The 21791-nt window shown below is 45.7% G+C and overlaps 1 protein-coding gene across 1 annotated transcript in view; it reads right to left on the bottom strand.

The window, feature by feature from the left end:
* The window catches only part of SF3B3 (splicing factor 3b subunit 3), a 2130119-nt gene that overhangs the window by 1379083 nt on the left and 729245 nt on the right, over positions 1 to 21791 (bottom strand). The window contains exon 23 of the mRNA XM_044079526.1: positions 8636 to 8776. Coding sequence (XP_043935461.1) covers positions 8636 to 8776 — 141 coding nt within the window. The remainder of the gene's footprint in view (positions 1 to 8635; positions 8777 to 21791) is intronic.

Raw genomic sequence — 21791 nt, 5'->3', positions numbered from 1 at the left:
AAGGACTGTCCTTGCAGTCAGCCCGGACTGATGAGATAGTTGATGGAAGTAAAGGGATAGACTCTTTTGTTTGTCCGGGGTTAAAAAGGCCATCTGGGATGCTGTATTCAGTCTCACACCCAGAAAGCACATGTCTTGAGAGGGTACTAGACTGGACTTTATTTCGTTCACAGAATACCCTAGGCATCTTAGCACTGCTATCACATATTCCAAACGATGAATGAGCTCTTCTCTTCCTTGAGCCAGAATTAGGCAGTCGTCCAAATAAGGATAGATCTGTATTCCTTTTAGTCTGAAGAAAGCTATCACTGGAGCCAGAATTTTGTGAACACTCTGGGTGCAGTAGATAAGCCAAAGGGCAATGCAGAGAACTGATAGTGAGAAGTCCCAGCTCGAAACGCAGATACTTTCTGCAGCTTAGTCTGATAGGAACATGAAGGTAAGCCTCCTTGAGATCCAAAGTTACCATCCAATGATCTTTGCCCAGCAGAGGTAAAAGCTGCTGCAATGTCAACATCTTGAACTTGGGAATGTCCAGATAAGTGTTGAGGATAGATAAATCCAAAATTGGTCTCCACGTGTTCCCCTTCTTTGGTACTAGGAACAGGCGAGAATAAAATCCTAGGCCCACTTCTGGCAGAGGGACCGGCTGTATGGCCCCTAGTTGGAGCAACAGAGAAACCTGCTTGTGAGCCTCTATTCTTTGTTGAGGAGGAATATCTGGCATGCCTGTGAAAGGAGGCAAGGTATGGAAATAAAACCTGTAACCGTGGTGAATGATATCCAATACCCATCTGTCCTGGGTAATTAAACTCGAATTTTCTTTGAAAAGTGCCAGTCTTCCTCCTAAAGGTGCTGCCAGACGAGGCAGGCTCTGGCAGCTGAAAAGGTAGGTCATTGGGTCTGCTTACGAAAGGACTGACCCCTGCCCTCACCGAAGCCTGTGCAGGAGAACTTCCTGTTCTAGGCCTGAAAGAGCCCTGAGCTCTGCCCCTACCACGCCTAGATCTACCCCTAGACTGGGAATCATAAGAAGGATATGTCCACCCATTAGTAGGCCAATTTCTACTAAACTTTGGAGGCTGAACTTGCAAAAATCTTTAACAGTCTGCATAGACTTAGCCTTGTCCTCCATTTTCTTTATAACTGCTTCAACAGGAGGACCAAACAATAGAACAGATTGTAAAGGAGCAACTATAATCCTTGACTTAACATGTTCAGACAAATTCTGATCCCTCAGCCAGGCGTGCCTGCGAAGAACTGACCAGTGGCAGCCACCCTAGATGAGGCCTGTACAGCATCAAAACCACATTGCAAAGAATGCTTACCCACCTGTTCAGAAACATGTACTAAATCTTGCAACTCCTTACAATCAATACCTTCTGCCAGAGCATCAACCTTAGATTTCAATTGTGAAAGGAGATAATTTTGGTATTTCAACATGTGAAACTGACAATTCAAAGCCCTCATGGCAAGAGTGGAAGAAGTATACACTTTCTTGCCCCATCTAACCAAGGCCCTAGCCTCTTGTCTGAGGAACTGGATTCTTAACAACAGAAGCCTTAACACCTTTAGGCCCCTGGCTAACAGTTTCTGGGTCTGCCCTAGGACTCTTAAAAGATACTTATGAGCTTCAGGCACCCTGTAGTACCTATCCGGTTTAACAGGAGCAGGAGGCAAAGAATCAGGATTAAGAGAAGCTTCTGCAAAAACATCTTCCACTACAGTCAAAACAGGAGGTATAGCCAAAGGCCTATGCTGGGGTAACAACAGAAATTCCCTAAGCCTTTTCCTGGAATCAGAGAAGTCCTGACCTTCCCACTTAAAATGCTCCCTCATGGAATGAAGAGTTTCTGAAAAGAAAAATCCTCAGGAGGAGTAGCAGAAGGAGTAGAATCATCCACATCAGAATCAGAATAAGGAGAGTACTCCTGCAAGTCTTCAGCCGAAGACTCTGAAACATCTGAAGCCTGTTCAAAACCCCCAGCTCAGGCTCCACCCTAGGCCGCTTATGAGGAGGGGCATAGAACCCTAATCAAAGTAATCAAATCTTCTGGCATTTTAAGCATATGCTTCTTGGGCACAGTACCTGAAGAGCTAGGGGTAGCACCTGAAGCTAAACCTGGCCTGCCCTGGAAGAAGCCTTGGAAACAGAAGGAGAGGGCCTAGCCACCTTAGGAAGAGAGGGAGTATAGTAACCTGAGAAGCCCCTCAGCCTGACTAGTCTCTTGAGAGGCCACATCTTGTAATAACAAGGTCTCCCCTGTGAACACAAAGAAACCTCTGGTGGAGCCACTGGCTCCACCGACACCTCTAAAGAACCAGCGTCTGGTACAGGCGGTTCTTCAACCTAGGCTTAACTGCCTTGTCCTTGCGTTTCTTTGAAGAAGCGGGCCGGAGCATCCAACGGCATTTTATAGTTACACCGCTTCCCAAAGACTAACCTCGCACAATCCAACCTCTTTATAGTGCGTTTATTAAATCTAGCACAAGAGCAACAGCCAACAACGTCGTGCTCAGGCCCTAAGCAAGGAATACACAAAGTATGATAATCTTTATGCGGTATCTGTTTCCCACAAGAAATGCAATTATTAACTTTTTCTGACATCCGGTAAATGACTGAGGCAAGAAAAACTAAAATATTCCCAACGGGGTACTTAGCCAACTTTGAACCCGGTCTGAAACTTCTAAATTGAAAAATCTCAGAACGCCAACCGGCACTTGCAATACTGCTTCTGCATCGGACCATGCGGTAAAAAAAGACTGAGGATATGACGCCGGTCATGCGCATTTGTACCCTGACGTACTGACGTCAGTCAAATGCGCCCTGTCCGACGTCAGCCTTATACTTTGATATTCGGGTCGACCGAGGACAGCGGACTACCCAAGTGTTAGGACTGCAGCAATGTGAGATGAAGAACATCGGATATCTAGCTCTGCCCCTATAAATGAAATATGCTACGAGGGCTGGGCTGTGTATTTTTTTTTTTGAATTCGAATCCTAGCTGAACACAAAAGGCTGAGAGTGTAGTCCCTCTGTATCAGTTGACGCCGTGGTGGCAGAAGCAGAGGAGCGTCCAGATGAAACACGAAACACCCGGAACTTAGGGTCTCAAGTGAGACGCTACCATACCACTGCCATGCAAAACCCTGCTGGGGTTAGACCAAAAAAGGCAGGCCCAAAAGAAAAAGTGGCTGGCCCCAGCGGAAGCGCAGGTGATCTCTGGACTGGATTGATGTGGTAGGGGCCATGGTGGGATCTTTTGATGATCTCCATCGTCTCTGTACGTCCAGAGAGTAAGAATCGAAATCGAAGAAAAAAGAAACTCTTCTTTCTTGACATACATATTGAGATTGCTTAGGTCCAGAATTGGCCTCCAGTCCCCTGTCTTTTTTGGAACTAAAAAGAACCTTGAGTAAGTTCCGGATACTCTTTGGTCCGCCGGGACTGGTTGGATGACTCTTTTTCTAGCAGCTTTGAGATTTCTATAGCTGCAGGTTCTCGCAGATGGGGTGGAACATCTGGGAATCTTTTTTGTGGTAATGGGGGGAATACAAAAGGAATTTTGTAACCTCTGGTAATAATGCTTTTTACCCATTTGTCTGAAGTAAGGTTTTGCCAGGCCTGAGGGTATAAAGCTAAGCGTCCCCCGACTGCCTCCAGAACAGAGTAGGACAGTCGGGCCTCCTCTCAGGAGTGCTGGAAAGGCTTCCCAGGGATAGTATCCCTGTCGCCTTGGTTCTGCGGACCCCCTCTGCCACCAGGGCGGCGTCTTCCACCTCTGCCCCCCCCCTGCCTCTGGAGGGGGCATCACCCTGTGTTCCTGGGAAAGAACCCTGGGGTTTACGAAACCACATCTTTCCACCTCGTTGCCCTTTGGGGTACGGTCTGGATGGGGTGGAAAAACGGACTCAGACAGCAGACAGAGTCTTTCCCTCCTGCTCACACCGGGTAAGGGTATCCTTTACTTTGGGGCCAAAAAGAGTGGCACCATCAAAGGGGGTGTTAGTAAAGGAAGACTTGAAGGCTTCCGCAAAGGAGCACAGGCGCATCCAGGATTGTCTATGAAGAGCAATCGCTGAAGCTGCAGCCCTACTCGACCCTTCGGCCGCATACAAGATGAGCCTCATGGACGAGTTCACAACAGATGTAAGGGTATTGAGCTGTGCTGTAACCTTATCCGAGACAGCAGCATCTGTACTACCCTGGAGGGTATCTCCCAACTCCTTGACTAGATCCCTCTGTAACCTTGTGAAGTGTGTCAAGTAGTTCAGCGATCGCATGGAAAAAGTCGATGAGCTGAAAATGCGCTTCCCATATCTGTCCATGGTCCTAGAGTCTCTGTTAGGAGGATGAACAGACGAGGAAGATTCGGACATCTCCTTTTTCGTGGCAGCTGCCACCACCATAGCGTCCACTGGAACTCCCTTAGTGAGGTATGCCTTATCCTGAGGGGCAGTTATATATTTGTTAGGCTTCCTGGGAACTGGCTCCACTGTGTCAGGTGTCTCCCACGCCCTTCGAGCAATTAATTCCATTAACTCGAAGGGCGGAGTGACCCAGGAGGAAGAAGGGCGAGCACCAAATGCCTTCAGCAGAACAGACTCATCCTCAGAAGGGGGTAGGGCCTGCCAATCACCTCTCTGTTTCAGGATCTCCAGGATGTCAGAAAAGGAAACATCCTCCGTAGGTGATTTTGGAGACTCCTCTGATTCATCCAAGTCAGTATCCGATGTTAAGGATTCTTGTGGAGAATCTAAGTGCCTCCTCTTGCACAATCTTTTCCTCGGGAAGTCATCGGGGGGGCATCTGATGAAGCCTCCGAGGAAGAAGGGGCTCCCTCTGGGAGTGGCTGAGACACTGGTGTTCGCCGCTTTTGTGTAGTCGTGGGTGCAGAAGACAACGGACCTTTATGGGAGGGAGAAGTTGCTTCTGCTGAAGTGGTTGTCTGAGAAGACAATACCTTCCTCATAAGGTTGAAGGCCCCTGGACCCCGAGCCGAGGACTCCCCCGGTTCTGAAGAACGCGGAGGTATCTCCGACGCGGAAGCCAAGGGCATCGACCCCGAGGACGGAGCCGAAGTGATCCGTGCTGAGGCGCCGAGGGGGAGAGTCGGCACCGAAACATCGGTTCGACTCTCGGTCCCGGAACCAAGGATAGATCGTCGGCTCCGCGAGTCCGGTAATGGTTCCGACGGAGTCGAGGTCAACGGTGCCGACCGAGAAAGGGACAGTTCAGGCACCAAGGGCTCCACTATCATCAGATCAACGTCTCCCGGCTCCGAAGGCTGGGTAGGCCTCGGAGGAGGATCAGATGGAGATAAAGGAAGGCCTTCGAGTCTCGACACCAATTGAGAGGAGACAGCAATGAGTTTGGACAGGGCCGTGTTCTCCATTAATTTCTGCACCACACGATCTACATTGGTGTCGGAAAGGGGCCTGGAAGACCGAGTCGAAGGAATCGAGGACGGTGCCGAACTCAACAGAGCAGGAGGTGGAAGCTCCATCACCGGTTCCAAGACTCGAGGCTCGGTGACGGATAGAAGTTCGACACTCGGCCCCAAAGTCTGTGGAACCGGTGAACGAACCTTAAACGAAGAACTCTGAGCCGATGACATGGGCTCCGATGTCTTCGACTCCTTCGAGGATCTAGAAGCCTGGTCTGACTTGCCAAGAGCCTCCTGGAAGGCAGGCTTCAAAAGACCTCTGTCCATAAGCTTCCTGCGCCTATCTGTCATGACCCTTCCACTAAAGGAATGACAAATAGAACAGTCTTCCTGTAGATGGAGAGGGCCAAGACAGTAGACACAGGAGCTAAGGTTGTCGGTGACAGACATCTTCTGCCCACACTGACACCTCTTAAATCCTGACTTTGCTTTCTCAGACAATCTGTAAGAAAAGAACTGTACACTATCACAAAACACTGTCAAATTAGGTTAGTAAGTAACTAGCAATAAAATTGCAAGCATCAAAATCCAAGTTTAGTAGCAGTGGGGTAGGCCCTAAGGTAAACCTATACTATATATATATATATATATATATATATATATATATATATATATATATATATACTATATATAATAGCAAAAGGATGACCAGACCACACACACACACACTAAATATAAGAGTCAAGAATCCTAAAAAATTTTCAAGAAAATCTTCTAAGAAAAAAGTTACCAGTTGGTCAGAGCTGTTCAGAACGATGCGATCGGTTGCAGCGGCAAACTAGATCTGAGGTAAAGGCAGAGGGAATTGTGGGAGGTAGGTTGGTCTCTAGCTTCTTCTGGATGCAAAGCTTTGCTAAGCGGCCGACTCTGAGCCGAGGATCGGCTCCGACACCCATGTGTAAGAACAAACGGCGAGATTGAACACTCTCACATGAATGGTTTTATTCTATATAGGGAGCCTAATTTTCTATTTACAGATTTTATAGTGTTATTGATATGATTATCAAATGTAAGGTTATTGTCAATTAAGCATCCAGGACCGGAGACACAACAGCCAGCACGCATTTAGGTGGGTCATGATTACGCCCTGAAGAGTGGGCACATGATGAGATCGCTGGTCTCTCACAGTCATTGACCAGATAAGCTCAAGGGACCAATCTCTGGTATCAGGCTGGTTGACAAAGGGCCCCTACAGATTATCCAGGCAAGTCACCACTAATTAGAAGGCACTCTTCAGCCTAACAGCACCTCCCAAACTCCTCCCACCCTAAAAACCTTAATCCTTCTTAGTCAACCATGAGTTCACCCAGTTTAGACACGGACAGGTGGTGGCTATCAAGACTGACAGCTGATTACCTTCAGAAGGTTTAGGTCTGGATCTGGTTTTCAGTGCCTATCTTAGAAGCAATGCTTTAACATATAACCTATGACACAAAGACCCTCCTCCTCCAGTCTGAGATTTTGATAACTGCTACCTCTGCAATGTGAATCAGCAACTCATCCGGTAGCAAAGCTGAATATCTGAACATTTGTGGAACTTGGCTGGCAATTTGCTGACCTTGCACATGTCAATTATTATGCTTACTCTTAAGAAAGCAAAATTTAAGATTAATACTGGCTGAATAGCTAAAGGAAATGGAAGGCCCCAGCAGCCAGACTGCTTATTTAACTGAAGTATTACATCAAAACACAAAGAGCAAGCATCAGGTGGGTCTTCTTAACCAAATCTATGCTAACCTGAAGAAACGATGGATGTTTTCCACTGCAGGAGGGCTTCCAAGCCAGATTAATTACTACTTACAAAGCATTCAGGGGACACATACAAGTAAGAGGACTGCTTTCCCCTGAAAGGCCAAGTCCAAGATAGCTTTTACCTGGAAATGGAATACATACATTTGTCAGACATGAGAAACTTCTCTGGAAGTTATTCCTCTCCATTCCAAGCCAGTTTAGACTTAAATTCAACAAGCTCAATGAGGTTACTCTTCTATCCATTTAGGACTTCAGATAAGTATAGTTTCAAACAGACTCAGCTTGGATGGCAGAGGAATGCTGGTGCAGGCCACACAGACCTCAATTATACAATTACTGTTCAAAAATTAGCACGCCGATTGGACAGCTCAACCAGTGTGCCTATTAAAAATCGACCATATATCAATAGAAAAAAGTCCAGCCACTGAAGTACTCTTTAGTAGCAAGAATTTCTACTGACATATGCTTAGGAATCAGAGAGAGATAGAAAAAAATAAATAAATTAAAAAAAATGGGGCACATTCTGCAAAACTAAAGAAACAGAAACACAGATTTTCCTTGTATTTCCGTGCTGCCCTTAATACAATCTCAGCAGATATACAGCTCAACTGTATAGATTTTTCTCAAGAATGTCTAGATTTTTGTTTCACAGTTTTGGTCTGCTCCTCATAAAACTTGCAGTTTTCTGACAAGCCACTGGGGATTAAAGTAATTAAATAACGGACATTTCAGGTTCAGGTTTCATATCCTTTAGAAAATGCATGCTAAAACAAAGCTTCTTATTCCTGCAACTTTCTAAGTTTGCAAGAACAATATTAACAATCTGTTCCTATTTTTGGATCTTTGTCCTTCCCACTATGTTGGGCTTTGCCAAGATTTCTTGCATTAAGAGTTTATATGGTATGGAAGCAAAAAAAATAACTGAAATTTTCTTTTTTCCATTGCTTCCCCTGCACTGCACTGATGTACAAGCATAGGAATGTAAGTCCCATACAAAGGTGGAGTACATCAGCAAACATATAGATGTGTAGTACATCAGCAAACAAGGAAGAATGCAGAACACTATGGCTCCCATACACAAAGACATTAAGAAAAATAAACAATATTTTTGCTGAATATTGTTATTGTAAAACAGCAATAATTAACTGCTGCTTGTGGGTGTATCAAGATTTACTCAGGTTTGGCTTTGTTTAATCACTCCATCTTCGCCCTCATAAACCACACCAACAGTGGGTAAATCTTAATATACTTATACACAGTCATGGATTATTGCTTAATTAACCAGCATGTATGTCTGTAATGATCCAGTCAGAATATTCAGTGTTTTCAATTCTGACACATCTAAACCAATGTTAATTTTTAAGTGCTGGGTGTACTCTGATCTGTATCAAGCTGATGTTTGGCATTTATAAGTATTTGCAACACAAATGACTCACCTGCAGTCCAATATTCAGGTAAAGGAAACCAATAGATTTGTCTCCAAGATCATCTTGTTTCTCTGCACCGCCCATTTCCACAATACAAAGGGCCTCAGGCTGGGCAGGCAATGCCTGCATACTTAATGGCTGTAAACAATCCTAGAAAGAGAGCAAAATGGTATTACATCTGAGAAGCAACATCAAGAAGAAGCCATACAAGATGCACACAATTATACCTACCACCAAAACTCAAGTCTTATACATTCCAAATTAATTTTTAATGCAACTGTACACTTTTTAAAAGAAACATCTTTATTAAATCATTTACGACATATGCCATCATGTATTTATATAAATGAAAACAAACCATACTGACAGTTTTAGTTGCAAACGTTGTACATCACTTATAATCTATCCAGTCATTGTAAGTCAAATGTTGCATAGCTCATTCCAGTCCTGACTTATTTTAAACTTCACTCCTGCACCAAAACGTTACTCTGCATGTAGTGTTCCCACAACTCATGTTTTCTAATTAGCTCCTATTTTTTTCTTAAGATCCCTTTTCCAGTTGTTTTCGCTCTCATATTATAATCACTACTTCTAGAACAGTTGGTTTACACTTAGATTTCCATTTTCTAGTAACTGTTTTTTGCCAGCTACCATAACTACACTCAGCAAGGCCTTCCTATGTCCAGGCAATTCAGATTCTGCATCAGAGCTCAAAAAATCATTTCTTTAATTACACCAATTTGCTCACCCAGTAATTCTGACAGAGTAGTCTACAAGGAATTTTTCAAGTCTGGCAAGTCATTACACTCCCAAAAAGAATAATTGTGTAAAATCTTACCATAACCATAGATGTCATTCTCTTCCATGTTGCAGTATTCCTACTGCAGGACCCTCCGCCTCAGGCGACCCGAACATAGTCACACGTACGGCCATAAACCAGGAACCTTAAATGTGACATCTGCATGCACAGACCTCAGAAAGTACAGTTTTGTACCTACCATAAATGTAGATGTCCGATAGATATGCAACTGCAGTCATAACATATGGGTTGTCCTGCCTCAGGCAGCCCTCGGTCGGCCGAATTCCAAAGTCTGGGTCCGGCGTCGGCAGGTGTCGCCTCCTCTCCGACGTCACAACGGCTGGAGTATAAAGGCATCAGCCGACGCCATCTTCTTCAGTGTTTCTTGCCCCAGATGCCAGGTGCCCTCCTAGGAAGGCTAAATTTGGTAAATGGATAAAATAATGCAAAACATGCACAACAGTAATAAACAGATACACTATAGGAGATACCCCCAGCTGAAGGGAAGAGGGGTAGGGACCCAAAATGAAGGATACAGAGGGGTAGGAGGGTGGGAAAATCCGACTGCAGTTGCATATCTATTGGACATCTACATTTATGGTAGGTACAAAACTGTACTATGTCCTTCAAGAATGCAACTGCAGTCATAACATATGGGTTGAGTACCATAGCCAAGCTGGGGGTGGATGGAAGATAAGGATGGTGTAGCTAAAATCCCCTGCAGGACTGCCGAAGCAAAGCCTGCTCGGGATCTGGAGTATAAGGGCAGGTTGCAGTGCTTGGTAAATGTATGCATGGAGCTCCATGTAGCAGCTTCTAAAATGTCCTTTGTTGCCACTCCTCTTAGAAAAGCTGTGGAAGTGGCTATAGCTCTGGTGGAATGGGGCCTGATATTGGCTGGCACACCTTTTCCATGGAAAGAGTAGCAAAATCTGATGCAATGTCCAATCCATTTTGAAATTGTTTGCTTGGAGATTGCTTTTCCTTATACTCCAGCAGCATAGGCTACAAACAGCTGATCAGACCTTCTGGTGGCCTTAGTTCTGTCCAAGTAGTAGCGTAATTGTCTGTGTATGTCCAAAGTATACAGAAGTTTTTCCCCCTTATTTTGAGGATTGGGAAAGAATGCAGGTAGATGAATAGCTTGATTTAGAGACACCCTGGAAATTACTTTTGGCATGAATGTAGGATTGGTTCTTAGAGACTCTGTCTTGATGAAAAATAAGGAAGGGGGGCACTGCCATGAGTGCCTGTATCTCCGAAACTCTTCTTGCAGAGGTCACTGCCAATAAGAAGGCCGTCTTCCATGACAGAAATTGCATTTCTGAGGTTGCTGCTGGCTCAAATGGAGGGAGAGTTAGTTTTTCCAATACGTAGTTGAGGTCCCATGCAGGTACTGGTTGTCTTCTGGGAGGTTTGATACTCTTTATCCCTCTTAGAAACTGTCTTAGCAGAGGATGCGAAAACACTGGAGGGTCACAGTTGTATTTTGCTGAGATTGCTGAGGCATGAATCTTTATTGAGGAGTATGAGAGTCCAGTATGAAATAGTTCTGCCAAGTATTCTAATATTTGAGGTATACTCAGTAATGCTGTGTCCTGACCCCTGTTGGCATTCCAGATACTGAATCTCTTCCACTTGGCTGAATAGGTTTTTCTGGTGGAAGGTCTGCGTGCTTCCAGCAAGACCTCTTGAACAGATTTGGAAAGAGAGTTTGGTGTTGAAGTCATGGTAGCCTCCAGGCTGTCAAATAAAATGTTTTCAGGTCTTGATGTACAGTCCTGTAATTGTGTTGAGTTAGGAGCAGGGGCCATAGGGTCAGAGGCCATGGCATGGTCCGAGTTATGGTCAATAGCAATGGGTACCAGTGTTGCCTCGGCCAGTCTGGAACTATCAAGATGCCTGTTGGTTGTTCTGCTTTGATCTTCAGTATCACCTTGGTCAGCAGAGGCAGGGGAGGGAATGCATAAATTTTGAGAGAATTCCAGCTGAAGGAGAGAGCATCTGTTTTCCAAGCTAGAGGGTGGTGAGTCCTTGTGCAGAACTTTTCCAGGTGATTTAAGTGGGAAGCAAAAAGATCTATGTCCGGTCTTCCCCATGTCCTTGCCAGTTGAGAGAAAATGTGAGGGCGCAGCATCCATTCGTGTGGATCCATGAAATTTCTGCTCAGATTGTCCGCCAGTACATTGTCCTTGCCTGGTACAAACTGGGATTGTAAATGTATCCTCAGGCTCAGGGATTTTTCCCAGAGAAGCATTGTTAGTCTGCAGAGGGGGTAAGAATGAGTTCCTCCCTGCTTGTTTATGTACCACATGACAGTAGTGTTGTCTGTCCTTATTAGTAAATGCCCCTGTCTTAGTGTTTTTTCGAAAGTCTCGATGGCATGTATCACTGCCAACATCTCCTTTTGGTTTATGTGCAGATGTCTTTCCTTTGGCGTCCAAAGACCTTGAATGCATCTGCCCTCCATGTGCGCCCCCCATCCATGGTCTGAGGCGTCTGTTGTTATCATTTGGTCTGCTTGAGGTCTGTTGAAAGGCATGCCTTCGTTTAGTTGACTGGCTTGAGCCCACCATAGAAATTCCTTCTGCAGACATGGAATAAGTGGGATTATGTCCTCTAGGCTGTTGTTGTGTTGAGACCATAAGTTTTTTAGATACCATTGCAGCTTTCTCATATGAAGTCTTGACAAAGGTATCAGAAGGATGCAAGATGCCATGAAGCCCAGGGCCTGCAGGATTTTCCTTGCAGTCAGCTGGGAAAGCTTTGCTAGGCCTTTGAAGTACTCTGGTAAATGCTGCTGTTTTTCCTCTGTGAGGTAGGCCATTTGTTTTTCCGTGTCCAGTTTGGCTCCTAGGAATATAATTTGTTGGGATGGTAGTAAGTTTGACTTCTGAATGTTGACTGTGTATCCCAAGGCCTGCAGTAGATGCATGACATAGTCCAAATTCCCTTTTAAGGTTTGTTTGTTGTCTGCTTGTATGAGACAGTCATCCAAGTAGGGGTATATTTGAATCCCCTGCAGTCTGCAGTGTGCCACTACTGATGCCAGGCATTTCGTGAACACTCTGGGCGCAGTAGATAAGCCAAACGGCAATGCTGAGAATTGATAATGCTCTGTCCCTGCAAGAAATCTGAGGTATCTTCTGCAGCTTTGTCTGATAGGGACATGCAGGTATGCCTACTTGAGGTCCAGAGTGACCAGCCAAGACCCCTTGCCCAACATGGGAAGAAGTTGCTGCAACGTCAGCATTTTGAACTTTGGCACAATGAGGTAAGTGTTTAGAGTTGACAAGTCCAGTATGGGTCTCCACTTGTTTTCTTTTCTTGGAACAAGGAACAATCTTGAATAAAATCCCTGGCCTTGTTCCTGAGGAGGAACCCTTTCTATTGCTTTTATACTTAATAGCTTGGAAACTTGAGTGAGTGCCTCTGCCCTTTGATGATGTGGCAGGTTTGGCATGCCTTGTTTTATTGGTAATGTGTGGAAGTGGAATCTGTAACCTTTGTCTATGAAATCCAGAATCCAATTGTCCTTTGTTAAGATATGCCAGTTTTGTGAGAATAAGGCTAATTTTCCGCCCAAAGGTGCTTCTCTTTGAACCTTTGTAGGCGGTACGAAAGTCAAGTCATTGTGATTGTCCTTGTGGTGCAGCTGAATTGTCTGCGCCACTTCTTTGATTTGGAGGTTGCCATTGGCGTCCCCTGTAAGATCCTCGGTATTGCCCTCTACCTCGGGCACGTGTGCTTTTTCCCCTTTGAAACTTGTCCGAGCCGGGAAGGACCAATTCTTGGAGGGCCAGTTTCTGCTGAATCTGGGTGGCTGAACCTGAAAGAAATTCTTGACTGTCTGTACTGACTTTGCTTTTTCCTCTATGGATTTCAATACATCTTGTGCAGTAGCACCAAAAAGCTTTTGTTTTTCCAATGGTGCATCCAGTAACTTTACTTTAACATGGTCAGGCAAAGACTGATCCTTCAACCAAGCATGTCTACGTATTACAGCCCCAGTCATAGCTGCCCTACATGAAGCTTCCAGTGCATCATAACCACACTGCAGAAAATGGTTATTAACCTGCTGAGTGTTATGAATATGATCCTGCAGTGCCTTTTTATCAATAGGCTCAGGAGAGGCTAACTTTTTCTGTACATCATCTAGGAGAAAGTCTTGGTACTGAAACATGTGAAAAAGGCAGTTAAGAGACCTCATGGCTAAAGTAGTAGAGGTATATACTTTTTTACCCCATCTCTCCAGGGACCTTGCTTCTCTGTCAGCTGGCAGTGGGTTTTTGGCAGAGGAGGAAGCCACTCCCTTGGGGCCCTGTGAAATAGTTTCTAGGTCCACAGAGTGAGCCTTAAAAAGGTGCTTGTGGGTGTCAGGGCCCCTTTAATATCTGTCCGGTTTGACAGGAGCAGGAGGAAGAGAATCAGGGTTGGCACTGGAGTCAGAGTAAACATCATCCAAAACATCCATAACTGGAGGGATAGCCAAGGGTCTGTGATGGGGAAGCTTGAGGAAAGTACGAAGCCTTTTCCTGGAGTCAGAGAATTCCTGACCCTGCCATTGAAAATGTTCCCTCATGGAATGCAGGACTTCACCAAAAGAGAAATCCTCTGGAGGGGAGGCAGAGGGAATTGATTCCTCAGCATCAGAGTCCTCGTAGGCCTGGAAGGGTTCTTCTTGGGCATCAGAATGCTCAGAATCCCCAGAGGCTTCATCCGAGGAGAGGTCGTCCGCCTGCTCAGTTCTAGGCCTTTTTTCTGCAGGTGGCTGAGAACCCCTGTCCGGATGAGGCTGAGACTCCCTGATAAGGGAAATAAGATCTGCAGCCAGAGACATGATCTGCTTATCAGATGAAGGGGCCTGGGCAGGTTTAGGACAGGCCTTGGCCTGACTGGCGGCCTTAGCATGTGCAAAGGCTTTGCTGGACATGGAAACAGGAGGCCTAGCAGCCCCACGTGCAGGCGTTACCTTGTCCACAGGAATGGTGTCGGGTAGATCCAGAACTTCGGTTTCCGGAGGAAAATCCACAACCAGCACCGGAGAGATCTCAGAGACCGAAGGTCGTGTTAACGCTGTGTCGCCGGCCTGGAGCGGTTGATCTACCACTTCAGAGGGGACCGGAGCGCTAGCCGAGGATTTGGGAGTAGCATAGGTAGTGGAGGCGGGCCGAGGATGTCATTCCCGGTCCTTGCGTTTTTTTAGCAGATTGGGTTGTCGGTTGATCCGACGGCATGATATACGCAAAGGATTCACCGAAAAAGTCCTCGGCGAATTCTGCCCGGCGCCTGAGAGTGCGCTTATTAAAGCAAGCACAGGCAGCACAGGCCGAGACGTCGTGGTCTGTGCCCAGGCAAGGAAGGCAGAGAGAATGGAAGTCCTTATGATGTATTTGTTTACCACAAGACAAACAATTATTAACTTTCTCAATTTGTTCTGACATCGGCTGAGGCAAGAATAAATGTTCCCCAACGGGGTACTTAGCTTTTAGATGACTTCAGTACTGAAAATACAGGAGCTGACCAACCGGCACTTGCAAACTGCTTCTGCTTCGGGCACCGTGCGACAAGAAAGACTGAAGAAGATGGCGTCGGCCGATGCCTTTATACTCCAGCCGTTGTGACATCGGAGAGGAGGCGACACCAGCCGACGCCAGACCCAGACTTTGGAATTCGGCCGACCGAGGGCTGCCTGAGGCAGGACAACCCATATGTTATGACTGCAGTTGCATTCTTGAAGGACATCTGCCCAGTTGGACAGTAGCCTAGGAAATACCAAAAGATGTCCTTCAAACAGGTGGATTGCCACAGACTGTCCAAAAATTACCCTACTGCTAGTAGGAGCTCTGTGAAGGGCCCACAGACCTGTAGATGTGAAACTAAGGTGTCAGAGAAGGACATCTATGGTTATGGTACGATTTTACACAACTATGTCCTTCTATTCTCATGTTGCAGTATTCCTACTTTGAGAGAGCACCACAGCTCAGGAAGACGAAGGGTGCAGGTAGAGGGAGAGGATTCCACAAAACCCTGCAGGATTGCCCTTGTGAAACCTGCTCTGGAAATATGGTCCAGTTTGTAATGTTTGCTGAGGGTATGTACAGTGGACTAAGTGGCTGCTTCAAGGATGGTAGCTGTGTCTAAGGCCTTTGAAGAAGGCTTTGGAGGAAGCTACTGCTCTAGTAGAATGAGCCCTGATCCCCTGATTCAGGGCATTTTCATAGTACGAGTAGCGGTAAAGTACAGTTTTGTACCTACAATAAATGTAGATGTTCGAAGATCCACATTGCTGCAGTCATAACCTGTGGGTAGGGTAGTCCGCTGTCCTCGGTCGACCCGAATACCAAAGTATTAGGCTGGCGTCGGTCATGGGCGCTCAGATCTGACGTCAGTGCGTCATGGTATTAAAGCGCATGACCGACGTCATATCCTCAGTCTTTTCTTGCCCCAGATGTCAGAAGGCCCTAAAAAGAAAGGCCACAGCCAAAAATAGAAAAAACCTCCAAAACCCATGTACAAACAACATCTACGACCCAAAACATACAACCACTCCAAACTACAGAGGGGAAGGAGGCAGGGTAAATTGGACTGCAGCAATGTGGATCTTCGAACATCTACATTTATGGTAGGTATAAAACTGTACTATGTTCTTCATCTCACATTGCTGCAGTCATAACCTGTGGGTAGAATCCCAAAGCAAGTGTAAGGGGAGGTTGGCAAAATCATAAAGCATTGGGAGCTGCTAATATGCCCTGTAAGACTGCAGTGGCAAACCCAGCCCTAGATTTGGAATAAAGAGGGAGATGGGAATGTTTAGAAAAAGTGTGCACTGAACTCCAAGTAGCTGCTTCCAAAATATCTTTAGTAGCTACACCCCTTAAAAAAGCAGTAGAAGTGGCAGTAGCCCTAGTGGAATGAGGTCTGATTCCAGCTGGAATCTCCTTACCATGATGAGAATAACAAAAAGCAATACAATGGCCAATCCACTTAGAAATAGTTTGTTTTGAAACAGGTTTCCCCTGAGAGCCCAAGGCAAAAGAAACAAATAACTGTTGAGACTGTCTGAACCCTTTAGTCCTGCTCAAATAATAACGCAACTGCCTGTGAATATCCAAAGTGTGCAAAATTTTCTCCCCTTTATTTTGGGGATCAGCATAAAAAGTAGGCAAATGAATAGATTGGTTCAAGGCCACATTTGAAACCACTTTAGGCATAAAAGTAGGGTTAGTACGCAGAGATACCCTATCCTTATGAAAAATCAGGAAGGGTTCAACTGCCATTAGAGCCTGTAATTCAGATACCCGTCTAGCAGATGTAATGGCCAACAAAAAAGCAGTCTTCCAAGACAAAAACTTTAACTCAGACGTAGCTGCAGGTTCAAAAGGAGGTAAAGTAAGTTTTTCCAACACAAAATTGAGATCCCAGGAAGGAGTAGGAGCTCTACGCTGGGTCTTATGTTCTTTGCCCCTCTAAGGAATTGCTTAAACAAAGGATGAGAGAATAATGGTGGGTCACAGTCATAGTGAGCAGAAATGGCTGCAGCATGAACTTTTACAGAGGAGAAAGACAAACCCTTGTCTAATAATTCTGTAAGATATTGAAGAGAAACACTCAAATCAGGCCTGGAAACATCAAAGCTCTTTGCTTTGCTCCAAATAAAAAATCTCCTCCATTTATCAGCATAAACTTTCCTTGTACTAGGCCTTCTGGCCTCCAAAATAACATTCAAAACTTGTTGAGGAAGCTGCGACCCTCCAGGTTCTAGAACAGAATATGCCAGGCTGTTAGATGCAGGGAATGAATCCTGACATTGAGGAAGTGATTGCCTGCCTGAGACAAAAGGTGTGGAATTGAAGGCAAAGGCCAAGGAGGCTCCCGTACTAAACTCCTCAGCAGAGGGTACCAGTGCTGTCGAGGCCAATCCGGAGCTATTAGAATCATGGAGGGCTTGTCTAGTCTGACCTTCAAGAGCACCTTGGGAAGGAGAGGCAGAGGAGGAGAGGCATAAACGTGAAGATTGCTCCAACTGAATGATAGAGCATCCACTTTCCAAGCTGTTGGATGAAACATCTTTGTGCAAAACTTTGGCAACTGGAAATTTAGTGGAGAAGCGAACAGATCTATGTCTGGAGTCCCCCATATCACTGTCAACTGTCGAAATACATGAGGATCCAACTTCCACTCGTGGGGATCCACCATCTGTCTGCTCAAAACATCTGCTAAGGAGTTCTGTGCTCCTGGCAGAAACCTTGCCTGAAGAGTGAGGTGCAAACTGAGAGCAGTCTCCCACAAAATCATAGCTTGCCTGCAAAGAGGGTACGAATGTGTTCCCCCCTGCTTGTTGATGTACCACATGACAGTTGTGTTTTCTGTTTGAATCAACACTTGTCCTGGGTGAAGTAGATCCTTGAAAGCCATCAATGCAAATTGGACTGCTAACATCTCCTTCAAGTTGATATGTAAATGTTGAAGTCTGGCAGGCCACGTGTCTTGAACCCATTTTCCATTGAGGTGTGCTCCCCAAGCCTTGTCCGAGGCATCTGTCGTTAAGATCTGACTCGCCTCTGGTCGGGTCACAGAGAGTCCCTTGTTTAGGTGACATTCCTGGGCCCACCACAAAAATTCCTTTTGAATGCAAGGCATTAACTGAATGACAGTGTCCAGATCGTGGCAGTGTTGTGTCCATACATTTTTGAGATACCATTGTAACTTCCTCATATGCAGTTTGGCATTGAGAAGCACCAGAATACAAGATGCCATGAACCCCAAGGCTTGAAGGACTGTCCTTGCAGTCAGCCTGGACCGTAGAGACAATTGTTGGAAGTAAAGTGTAAGGTTCCTTTGCTTGTCCAGGGTCAAAAAAGCCATCTGGGAAGCTGTATTCAGTCTCACACCCAGAAAGCACATTTCCTGAGAGGGTACAAGACTGGACTTTGTTTCATTCACAGAATACTCTAGGCACCTTAACACTGCCAGAACATACTGTAGATGGTGTAGTAGCTTGTTTTTGTCTTGAGCAAGAATCAGGCAATCGTCCAAATAAGGATAAATTTGTATTCCTCTTAACCTTAAGAAGGCTATCACCGGAGCCAGAACCTTTGTGAACACCCTGGGCGCAGTAGATAAGCCAAAGGGCAATGCAGAGAACTGATAATGTAAAGTCCCAGCCCGAAAACGCAGGAATCTCCTGCAACTGGGCCTGATAGGAACATGAAGATAAGCCTCTTTGAGATCCAGAGTTACCATCCAGTGATCTTTGCCCAACAGGGGCAGAAGTTGTTGCAACGTCAACATTTTGAATTTTGGAATGTCCAGGTATGTGTTGAGGATAGATAAATCCAAAATTGGCCTCCAAGTGTCTCCTTTCTTTGGTACAAGAAACAGGCGAGAATAAAATCCTAGGCCTACTTCTGGCAGAAGGACCTGCTGTATAGCCCCCATTTGAAGAAGTAAAGAAATCTGTTTGTGAGCCTCTACCCTTTGCTGAGGAGGAACGTCTGGCATGCCTTTGAAAGGAGGCAATGTGTGGAAATAAAACTTGTAGCCTCGGTCTATAATGTCCAACACCCATTTGTCCTGGGTGACAAAGCCAGTTTTGCTTGAAGAGTGCCAACTTTCCTCCCAGAGGAGCTGCCAGACAGGAAGGATCTGGCAGCTGAAGATTCAGGTCATTGGGCCTGTTTACGAAAGGACTGGCCCCTGCCCTCACCTGTAGATTGTGCAGGGGAACTCCACGTTCTAGGCCTGAAAGAACCCTGAGCTCTGCCCCTACCACGTCTAGATCTGCCCCTAGACTGTAAATCAGAAGAAGGGTAAGCCCATCCCTTAGTAGGCCAATTCCTGCTAAACTTAGGGGGCTGCACCTGCAAAAAATCTTTAACAGTCTGCATAGACTTAGCTTTATCTTCCATTTTCTTTAAGACAGACTCCACAGGAGAACCAAACAAAACTTCAGACTGCAAAGGAGCATCCAAAATTCTAGCTTTAACATGCTCTGACAAGTTCTGATCCTTAAGCCAGGCATGCCTGCGAATAACTGATCCAGTGGCAGCCATCCTGGAAGAAGCCTGTAAAGCATCGAAACCACACTGCAAAGAATGCTTACCCACCTGATCAGAGGCATGAACCAAATCCTGTAATTCCTTACACTCTATGCCCTCTGCCAAAGCATCTACCTTAGATTTTAACTGAGTAAGGAGAAAATTCTGGTACTTCAACATATGAAACTGGCAATTCAAAGCCCTCATTGCTAGAGTGGAAGAGGTGTACACTTTTTTACCCCACCTATCCAAAGCTCTAGAGTCTTTATCCATAGGAACTGGATTCTTTACAACAGAAGCCCTGACACCCTTAGGTCCCTGGCTAATAGTTTCTGGGTCAGCCCTTGGGCTCTTATACAGATATTTATGAGCCTCTGGCACTCTGTAATACCTATCTGGTTTAACTGGCGCAGGAGGCAAAGAGTCTGGATTAAGAGAAGCCTCCGAGAAAACATCCTGAACAACATCCAAAACAGGAGGTATAGCCAAGGGCCGATGTTGTGGCAAAAACAAAAATTCCCTAAGCCTCTTTCGGAAATCTGAGAAATCCTGACCTTCCCATTTAAAATGCTCCCTCATAGAATGCAGGGTTTCTGAAAAAGAAAAATCCTCTGGAGGAGAAGCAGAAGGACTGGAATCCTCTGCGTCTGAATCAGAATAAGGAGGAAAATCCTGAATGTCTTCAGCCGAAGATCTGAAGCCTGTTCCAAACTTTCCACCTCTGGCTCCACCCTAGGCCTCTTATCTGGAGGGGGCATAGAACCCCTGATTAATGAAATCAAATCTTCTGCCATTTTAAGCATGTGTTTTTTAGGCACAGAACCTGCAGAACTAGGACTGACACCTGAGGAAGGCAAACCAGGCCTGACCTTGGAAGGTACCTTAGAGACAGAAGGAGAAGGCCTAACCACCTTAGGCAAAGAAGGGAGTACAGCAACCTGAGAGGCCCCCTCAGCCTGACCTGACTCCTGAGTGGCCACATCCTGCAAAATTAACGGCTCCCCCTGAGACTCAGCTGAAACCTCGGCTGGATCCACAGATTCCACCGTAGTTTCTAAAGAACCGGCGTCCGGAACGGACGACTCATCCTGCTTGGACCTTAACGATTTTTCTTTGCGCTTCTTAGCGGTAGCGGGCGTCAGAGGATCCGACGGCATATTGTAATTACACCGCTTACCGAAGACAAGCCTAGCGCAATCTAACCTACGTTTAATGGTGCGCTTATTAAACCTAGCACAAAAGCGACACCCGACTACGTCGTGCTCAGGCCCCAAACAAGGAATACAGAGAGAGTGGTAATCCCTATGCGGTATCTGTTTCCCACAAGAAATACAATTATTCACTTTTTCTGACATCCGGAATTAACTGAGGCAAGAAAAAACAAAAATATTCCCCAACGGGGTACTTAGCCCAACTTGGTTTCGGTCTGAAACTCAGAATACGAAAATTCCAGAACGCCGAACGGCACTTGCAAACGCTGGTTCTGCTTCGGACCATGCGGCAAAAAAGACAGGATATGACGTCGGTCATGCGCTTTAATACCATGACGCACTGACGTCAGATCTGAGCGCCCATGACCAACGCCAGCCTAATACTTTGGTATTCGGGCCGACCGAGGACAGCGGACTACCCTACCCACAGGTTATGACTGCAGCAATGTGAGATGAAGAACATCAGAGGGTTTTCCTGATCCAGCAGGAAATAGTCTGTTGGGAGACCGTCTTGCCCAGGGCTCTGGGATGGAAAGAGACAAAAAGTTGATTAGATTTTTCTGACGGACTTGGTTTTCTCCAAGTTAGATTAGGGACTTCCATTTTAAAGTATTTATTAGACATTAGAAAGGTTAAAGGGAAAAATAAAAGTACAGTTTTGTAACTACCATAAATGTAGATGTTCGAGTGTAAACACTGCTGCCGTCATTACACTTGGGTTATCCTGCCGTCAGGGGTTCCCGCAGTCGGCCAGAGTTCCAAAGTCTTGGTCCGGCGTCGGTTGCTGTCGCCTCCTCTTTAACGTCAGTGCGACAGGGGTATATAAGATGCAGCCGACGCCATTTTCTTCAGTTTTTCTTGCCCCAGATGTCAGGTGCCCCTAAATAGGTAGGCAATACAAATTGCTAGTAAAAAATACAAAAGTAAAGCAAACAACCATTATTAGTTACCAGCAAATACTCCCCATAGGTAATAAAGGGTAGATGCCCTAGGTAAATACCAGAAAGTAAGAGGGGAAGGAGGGAGGGTAACCTGGACTGCAGCAGTGTTTACACTCGAACATCTACATTTATGGTAGGTACAAAACTGTACTATGTTAATCGTGTTACACTGCT

This window comes from Protopterus annectens, chromosome 8.part0 (genome assembly GCF_019279795.1).
Source record: "Protopterus annectens isolate FY-2018-M chromosome 8.part0, PAN1.0, whole genome shotgun sequence".
NCBI classification, from domain to species: Eukaryota; Metazoa; Chordata; order Ceratodontiformes; family Protopteridae; genus Protopterus; species Protopterus annectens.
This window is presented reverse-complemented; position numbering and strand designations above follow the sequence as displayed.